Below are 9148 nucleotides of genomic sequence, written 5' to 3'. Positions count from 1 at the left end.
GATGTCATTTTCAGTCGACAGAAGTGACAAAATGGCCGCCCCCAGAGATGGCTAAAAGTGGGTGGATTAACTTTTATTCAACAAATGCAATATTAATCAGAATCCCTTGTTTCAACTAGTGGTCTTGCATAGAACATATTTTTGAGAAAAAAAATATGTTTGGGTTGACTTCCACTTTAAGCTGTCTTAATCAGACAATAAATCTTTAAGGCGCCTGAAAATACATGCATATTGTGTGTGGGTGTATGTGTGTGTGTGGGGGGGGGGCGTGTGTGTGTGTGCGTGGGTGCGCGTGTGTGACATGTTAAAATTAGATTGTGGTCATATTTAAGGATTAAGGACTCAGGAACAGACACAATAGAGGCATTGTCCATATCACTGTACTGGCAGTAACAGTTTGTACATGGATAGACCTTTTGCAAACTCTCAAACAGGGTCTTTTGCCAGACAGCGGATGGTGCACGAGACTGGTCTTCCTTTGCTGCAGCCTGTCTTTCTTCAAACTCACTCTGGCTCTCGGGATGTGACACTTTAGATGTTTGTATAAATTACTTGTGTTGCCACAGTATGCAACATGTTTATCACACAATTGGCCCCTTGCACTAACTTTATCGACGGGTGAAAAATAACACCATACCAAATGACTCTTCTCTGCCATGCCTAAATAGTCTGCCATGCGTCTCTTCTCTGTATACGAAATCGCGTGTTTGACTCTTACGTCACGTCTCGTTTCCTGGTCACGTGACACGGACTAGTCGACTCTTCCAATAGTGACGGGGGTCTCTGCGCAATTGCGTATTGAAGTAAGCTACCAAAAACAGTTGAAAATGATGCGCGCGTTCCCATTTTTTTTTAAAGTTGGTATTGATACTTGGTTAAGGAAATCAAAGTCAAATGAGTACCATGTGAGTATCGATATAGCGATACCAAAGGGTCGATACGCCCATCCCTAGCCGATACCATTGAGATGAAATGAGAAGGACTGCACTTGGACCCTAATTTGCCCAAATGTGCTGAAAGTTCATCCATGGTGTCATAGGTCGGGAGAAAAAGAGTACCAAACAACAACCTCTGGTGCTCATTTAAGAACCACACCAAAATTGTTATGTGCGCCACTGATAATCAGATTGACATTTGTAGCGAGCATAATGATAAATGATGGCATCGCAGGCCAGACATCATCATGTTACAGTTATAACAATATAACCTACTTTTCAGGGCTCCTGAATACTGCACATGCCATATATTTTTGGGTCATTGTAATGAAATGCGCATCTTGTGATGTTATGTTAACAAATTTAGATGCTGCTGCATTTAAAAATATTCGAGAGTATTTGGTGGTCAAAAGAGTACAGCAAATGCCAGTGAAGCTAAAAAAAAAAAAAAAACATTTTTCTTTCAAAGAAAGTCTGCTGGGACTACGCTATTGTTATTTCAGTGTTCACCCTATAGGTGCCAATAAAAGTCACTTTTTTTTTAACACTTCTTCAGCTCATCCTCTGTCTTTCCAACAAATTGTCTTGGTCGTTGTGTTGGCCGCCTTGCTGTTCCACCAGCAGCCTGTTGGTGGGCTCAAGGTGTCTCCAGTTGTGGTCAGATCTACAGGCAGATGCTGTGTGTGAAACTATTGAATAAGCAACCTAGACGTAGATAAAAACCATTCAATTTCCTTCTTTATTTTCCAGAAGTGATCCTTTAATTGATGCTATTGAGCATTTCATTTGCTCTTCTGCATTCATTTCCATGGTTTCAACTGCATTGTTCCTAAAATTGATCTTAAGAGCCTCATTGAGAGGAAGGAGTTTGCGTGTGTAGAACATTGATGCACATATGGATGTGCCTAAAGTTAAAAGATCCACCACTGTTTAAATTATCACCGCTCCCTCCGATGCTACATGAAGCTTCTTAAATCGTTCCCAATCCTGTTGCCCCCATCAGAAGACAATTACGCCATTCGTGTACCAACAGAGAGAGGCTTAAATCTTTCCACAGTGGGAAGAAATTGTGGTTGGGGACTTTTCAGAAATGTCATGTTGCTCCTTGAATTCTTGCTTCACCAAATCCAAATACATTTTCTCAGGTTAGAATATCTAACCCCGGTGAGAAGCTTTCAGTGGAGATCTTCTGTGAACCATGAAGATGAAAACCGTGTTAGGAGTTTTAATAGGATCTTTGGGTTTAAATCACATCTCATTCTTGGTGACACTGCTCTCTTGCCCTGAAAGGGTGCATAACAAAAGGAGGATTACAGTCAAATTACCAGGAGATTACGATGTTAAAAATAACTGCTTCTATACAAAACACCTCACAGATGATTATCGTACCATTATCCGCCGCTTGGTGCACGATGGTTATGTAGAGATTTGTTTGACACCATTTGGCCGTCATTTGAATGTATTAACTAGTTATAGTGGATAGCACATACCATTCGTAACATCTGCTCCACAGTTATGAGATTCAGGATTTGACTCTCAGCTCGATTTGCATGTTCTCCCTGAGTTTGTGTGGGCTTTCTCCTGGCGCTCCAACTTCCTCCCACTTTCCAAAACATGCACGTTAATTAAAGACTTTCAGTTGTGCAAAGGTGTGAATGGGTGTCTGTCTGTATTTGCCTTGCAATTGGCTGTCAACCAGTCCAGGGTGTACCCCACCTCTCTTGTACAAGTAGTTCCTGTTTGACTGCTTGAGATGGCAAATACTTTATCTCCATAGTTACAAAATTAACTATGCAACTCTAATGGAATGGATGGTGTGTTTAAAATCCACCTTGTTGTGGGCCGCAATTGACCTTTTGCATTTATTCAACATTATTTAAGTAAAGATAAGACTGAGCATGCCAACAAGCAGAACAACAACTGATGTGCGTGTTTTAGATAAGAAGGCAACAGAGATTCAATTCAAGCCTCATCACCAAACAGGAGATAAGAAACTTGTCACTGAAAATAAGATAAGAGAAGGAGGAAGGGACAGTTGCAAGGGGAAATAGCTTGAAGTTTGTAAAATGCTTACAGTTTGGAATACTATTAAGTGTGCAACCATTAAGAATAATAACTCAGCAAATCTTACAGAACTTTTTAATAGTGAATGTTTTTCTGACTGGCAATGACAAAAAAAGTTGGAGAAGACGTGACGCATAATTTTATACGTAGAAATTTCTTCATATGCTTTATCAGAAATTGATATCTAGCAACTTCACATATGCCTAATTGAGTGGTAGATCACTTTGATGTTGAACTTTTAATCAACATCATGTGAATAAATGAGCGTACACACATATATAGCCACAACTCAAACCGCAGTTTGTAACAAAATTTAATAAACACTGCACACAAGTTTATACCCTGTTATATTCCCCGAATAAAGTGTCACATTCATTTATCACTTGTGCAAACAGAAGACACACAGTTGAAAAGGGAAAAAAAAACTTGCAGCTTTGCTTCATGAAAAAGCGGCCTCAAAAATAAAATTTAAAAGAATGATATAATTCTCATAAAGCTTTTATGTACAGCTGTCTCCAAGACACAGATAAACATGCACACATTTGGTATGTGGTTGGGTGTCTGGAAATAAACCGTGCTTGTTCATTTCTGTTCACAAAGGCAATTTTGAAGCCTGAGAATGACAAGCATTTCATAATAATAATGATCGCATAGGCTTCACTGCTGAAAAAGGCTGTCAGCATCATCGAGCATCTCCATAGACCATAAAGCACACCAGTCGCTGAACTTTATGGGTACTCATCAGGGTTTGAAAGTGTTCACTCGTCAGGAACAATGTCTGGCATCCATTTTCCAGAGATGTTTTTATCTTCTGTGAAACATCTCATTTGAATATAATATATATATATTTTTTAAAAAGACATTTAAAGCCCAGACTAGGTTTGGAGATGTACTGTTCCTGTCAAACCTGAAAAATACATGTGCGTCATAGGAAGAGACACAGTAGAAGCGGTGCCAGACTCAGTACACAGCTGTACTCAAATGTCCTGACGGCAGACGAATGATACCACTGCACCTCCTCCGAATCATCTAGAAACCAAATAAACAGACAATTCAGAACATACACAACGCAATGATTCGCAGTTTTGATAGTATCTCATTGTGAGGAAGTTATTTTTGATGTCGTGGTTAGTTTTTAATTATATCTGTCCGTTTGAAAAACTTTCATGTGAATAAATTCTATACTGTTTATATCAAGTAGGTTTATCCACATAAAAGCAGGCACTTTAATGACTGATGAAGGAAGGAAGAAACCTTGAACATAACCAAGACTCCGTGTGGGGTAGCCATATGCCTGGAGCGATTGGAGTAAGAGATGTATCAATTAATTGAATAGATGGGGGTAAGAGAGCAACGTATATAGTAATATTGATGCAAACGCTGATAATAGTACTGTATAGAATGATATTGTGCAGTAAAGTACATTTACCTATGCTGCGGAGAGTTCAGAAAAAATGTATAGCAGAAAATATTGTTCAAATATTCCATATTTCTATAGACTAAGCCTATGGATGGAATTGATTTTTTTTTTTTCAGAGAAGCCTTGTATGGCAATTCAGAGAGTGAGAGAGTGGGGTTCAGCAACCCTTCAGAAGACCGTTTACACTGGTATGAGAGTAGAAAGGATGCAAATTGTGAAGGTTTTCATGGTGGCCGTCTAACTACTGTGTATTTATGCGCCAGCCACACCTTTGTCTCGTCCACATACAAACACAGGAGAAGCATTTCAGCTGGGAGCTTTCTATTTCAAAAACAATAGAGACTGCCTCACATGTTGCGGACCAAATACTGTATGCGATGTCCAAGCATTGTGAATGTGGCATCCGTACCGCAGTCTTTGTGGAAGATGTGGGGGAAGCAGTGCAGAAAACCGTAACCACAGCGACAGTATGAGCAGCCCTTCCGCACCCATTCGCCATGTGGAATCAAACCACAGTGCCTGAAGAAAGAAAAGAGACAACACATCTGACACTGCCTGAGCGACTAGTTTTTTAGAGGCATGTATCTGTGTTTAAGAGACCCAAGTACAAGGCATGTAAGAAAAATGACAATTTTTTTTTCAAAAATATTGATGCTCAGAGATAAATTTGTTTTACTGATATGATTTTTTCAATTATTGGGCATTGTTACAATTCAAATGGTAATAATTGTTTCTATGGAAAACAACATTCTAAAGTAACATGTTTCAAACTTTAACAGGAAAATGTCTTTAATGTCATGTGTCCCAAATGAAGTTTCATGATTTTTTACATGTTTTGTGAAGATGGTAATTAGATTTTCTTTTTAATATATATAGGATGTTTTTAATATGTCTTTTCCTTGAATTCTAACATAAATGCACCTTGGTTTCTTCAGAGTTTCTTCTTAGGTTTCTTTTACAAATTCACTCAAGCCGATTATTTTCAATTATTGGCCGTTGTTACAATTCAAATGGTAATAATTGTTTCTATGAAAAAAAAAAAAAATCTTAAGTACCGGTACAAGTACAAGTACATGTTTCAAACTTTAACAGCAAAATGTCTTTAATGTCATGTGTCCCAAATGAGGTTTCATGATTTTTTACGACGGTATTTAGATTTTTTTTTTTTATATATATATATTTAATGTGTCTTTCCTTGAATAGTAACATAAATGCATCTTTGTGTCTTAAGAGTTCCTTCTTAGGTTTCTTATACAAATTCAGTCAAGCCATCTTTATTGTTAATGCCACTTGCAAAGTCCCATTATGTTGTTGCAATACACCAGACAGATCTGTGAGTTTTAGTGTCAGGATGAGGCAGCCATTTTGCATTAAATAAAAAATAAATGGTGTTATTTCTGAGCTTTGGATGAATGTGTAAAAGTGTCGGCGCTATTGCATTATCTTTACCGTTATTATGATTGTTTAAAGACAAGACTGTAATTGGGTTAAATGAGTCGTTAGGATCATTTATGTATTTGCATCTGCAGAGTCTGAAGGGAAACGAATGAAAATTCTATAACTCACACAGTTGCTCCGAAGCTATTACCATTATCCATTTTTGTTTTTACCGTTATACAAGAAGTGTATTTCAGTGGCCCAGCACCATTTGCTCGGTCGATTGGCTTTTCTATGAATGCCTCAAATTTTAAATCAATAACCTTTCAAAATAGCACATACGTGTAGCTGTTTCAGCATGGGAGACACAAACCAAGGTGGCATAACAAAAATGCTAAAGTAGATTTTGGTTGTTGTTGTTTGCTTACAAGTGTCATTTGCGCTAACATCCCTGTGAAGATGTAGGTCTCATCAGATGGTGAATGTATATGTGTTTGTAGTAGTAATCCTGTTGATTGTGGGGGTGTTTTTTTTGTTTTTTTTTTAACACTACCTGATGCGCTGGTTGTACTCGCAGCTCCGACCGGTAAAGAAAGGAGGACAGGCACAGAAACTGCCCAGAATACAGGTCCCTCCATTCTTACAGCAGCTTCGGCTCTGCTCAGCACCTAGAAAACACAGGGAAATGAAATAAACACATATACAGTGTAAGGATGACGCTGAGGTCTGCAATTGTTGTACATTGTTACACAAACCCATCTGAAGAATCAAGACTTAGGGAAATCTGTGTCGATTTTGGGTTTTCAATTGGTTTTAATTTTGGTCCCGGTCAGTCACCAGATCTCAGATTGGGCCCTGGTCTTGGTCTGTGTATGTGTGTGTGACGTAATCCATTAACCACACACATTCTTGGGGTGCATCTGCTTTACGTCAGCAGACAAACACAAAAAGTCTGAACAAACATCTGAAAATAGCAAAAATACACGAAAACTAACTAGACTGTGTGTCTGCCTATACGGTATGTGAAACTAAGTACACATGGTTTCAATGTGTTTTGTTTTCCTTGGTGCACGTAACATTCTTAAGTATCTTTATTTCACAATGTTGATTTAAAGGTTGTTTGCAGAGAACACTAAAATGTTGGAAAAAATATTGTCAGTTTTTATAGCTTAATATAGCAACACACAAATGTTTGCCATTACATTTACGTGGTCATGTCTGTTATAGCCCGGGTGACAAATACTGCCATGTGTGGGCAGGGTGGCTGTCGGCGTCTGTGCATACAGTGACTATTTGGCAAACTTACTGTTGGTGAGGCCGATGAAGGGCATGACAGCGTTGGCATCACGGTGTTTACGGTCCCCGTTGTTTGGCAAGTTAACCGGTGCAAATTGATCAAGGAAGTCTTGAGAGGGCTGCTGGGATTTGACCTCAGCGGGGGACAACGGAGGAAATGGAGGGGTCTGGCCTTTGTTGCACTCATCTCCCATACAACCTAAAAAAAAAGAAGCTGTCAGCCAGAATTTTATGGATAGGTGACAAAAAAATAAGAGATTAACTGAGACATTTATTTATTTATGTATTTATTTATTTAATTTACACAAAAATTAGATCATTTTTGTACATGGTAAAAAGTGTAGGTTTTCATTGATTTGAAAAGCATTTCATTTAATGGCACTTAACAGTGTCATTCGAATTGATCTTATCACTTTTATGGAACAACAAATGACCATTTTCAGGATCAGGCCAGGGCTTCACCTTCATCTACGACCACGTATTTCAACATTATTCCAACACATAATTTTTCTACCACTTGAAGTCTTTTTATGTTGTAAACGATTTGATAGTGCTCATATCAAATACATCACAGTTGCAATTTATTTTATGAAAGAGATTGTTATCAAATCATGACAGCAGTCGGTTACTGCGGAAGGATTGTGATAGAATCAAGCAACTAGGTTCAAGCACTACTTAAAATGTAAAATGGGTCGTTTGCGAGCCCATGGATGCAAAAACTTGTAAAACTAGTAAAAAAAAATACCACTATTACTACTACTAATAAAAATAACAATAATAACAATACTAATAATACTAATAATACAACTAAAAATAATAATAATAACAATAACAATTAATAAATAAAATAAGAAGGTACAAAGCCGTCTATGAATCTGTGACGCGATGGAATAAAGCATTACCTTGGGGGTGACCCACTACGCAACAAGCTGGCACACTTCCACCGACGCAAAATTGTACTTGTAGTTCTCGCGTGATTAACGGAAAAATAACCACTGCTTAGTCTGTATAGCTACAATTGTTAATAGTAGTAATAGTAGTGGTACTATTTTAAAAGAGAAAAAAAAAACAGTGAATGCCATTGCGCCACAGGCAGGGTGCCTAATTATCACACTGACCTGAATCAGGGAAAGCAGCAGAGGATGTGAAACAGATCAGAGCGAAAAACACAATCCTACAAAAAATAACAACAACAAATAAAAAAATAAAAACACGAATTAATGAACAGGCACTGGAAACAACAACATTCGCCTCTGTTTTTTCGGTTATTTTAGGCTCACCTGCAGAGCAGCATCTTTGTATTTCGGTAAAAAAAAAAAAAAAAAAAAAAGGCTCGAAGAATGTAAAATGGGGAAAATTAAATCCTCACAGTATCGTGTCCTGGTTTGGTTGGGAATAAAGTTTACAAGAGAAAAGAAAAGAAAAAGACTCTTGATAAAACAAGATACAATCCAACACAACAGAAACGAGCATCCAGCTGTTTCACTTGAACTGACTAGAGACGTTCCCATCCGGCAGAGATCAATTGAATTGTCTTTGCTGTAATCCTGGACTTGCGTGAAATGAAAATCGCCTCTCGGTTGGGATAATGAGGAAAAACGAAATGAAGCCCTCCTCAAGGGTGTCCTCTCGGCCAGGCGTCTTCTGGGAGTGTGCGACTAAGCCCAGGTGACTCTCATCCAGGTGGAGTGTCCCCCGGACCGGAAGTCCCGCCCGCCGACCGTCTCGCTATCTGTCAAGACTTTGGCCCAATCAACAACAACTCGAGAAACTAATGAAAGTGCGCTACTGAAAGTTGATCCTGGATCCGTTTTCAACTTTTGAAAACCCCCACCTATATTGCACGTAAAAGAATATTGATTAGAATTAGCTTACTATTGAAGTGATGAGCAATCAACGTAATTTGGATTAAAATGTATCTTCAATGTATTTCTTCGGCTTCTCCAAAGTTAATTTGTTGCTTTTGTCGAAAGCCTGAAATTTTGACTGTACCCCTCCTCCCTCTTAATACATATATGCATATGACCCTCACTCGCCCATACGGCCATTCACATGT

The 9148-nt window shown here is 38.4% G+C and overlaps 1 protein-coding gene across 1 annotated transcript; it reads right to left on the bottom strand.

Moving 5' to 3' along the window:
* Positions 1-3216: 3216 nt before the first annotated feature.
* Positions 3217-8822, bottom strand: tdgf1 (teratocarcinoma-derived growth factor 1). Its single transcript, XM_086053689.1, has 6 exons — positions 8373-8822; positions 8211-8266; positions 7103-7291; positions 6350-6464; positions 4829-4938; positions 3217-4028 (listed from the first exon to the last, which is right to left on the bottom strand). Exons 1-6 carry the CDS (start codon positions 8384-8386, stop codon positions 3925-3927), a joined length of 588 nt encoding a protein of 195 aa, XP_085909815.1. The 5' UTR covers positions 8387-8822; the 3' UTR covers positions 3217-3924.
* Positions 8823-9148: the final 326 nt, after the last annotated feature.

Source organism: Filicampus tigris, chromosome 15, assembly GCF_054856515.1.
Source record: "Filicampus tigris isolate MCC_2025a chromosome 15, RoL_Ftig_1.0, whole genome shotgun sequence".
Lineage (NCBI taxonomy): Eukaryota > Metazoa > Chordata > Actinopteri > Syngnathiformes > Syngnathidae > Filicampus > Filicampus tigris.
The sequence above is the reverse complement of the archived record's forward strand: the minus strand, read 5'-3'. Positions and strand labels throughout refer to the sequence as shown.

Coding starts and splice junctions, on each gene's coding strand:
- tdgf1 (XM_086053689.1), bottom strand. Junction 6,465..7,102: donor CTTCATCGGCCTCACCAACA/GTAAGTTTGCCA, acceptor TGTGTTTTCTAG/GTGCTGAGCAGAGCCGAAGC. Junction 4,029..4,828: donor CATCTTCCACAAAGACTGCG/GTACGGATGCCA, acceptor TTTGGTTTCTAG/ATGATTCGGAGGAGGTGCAG.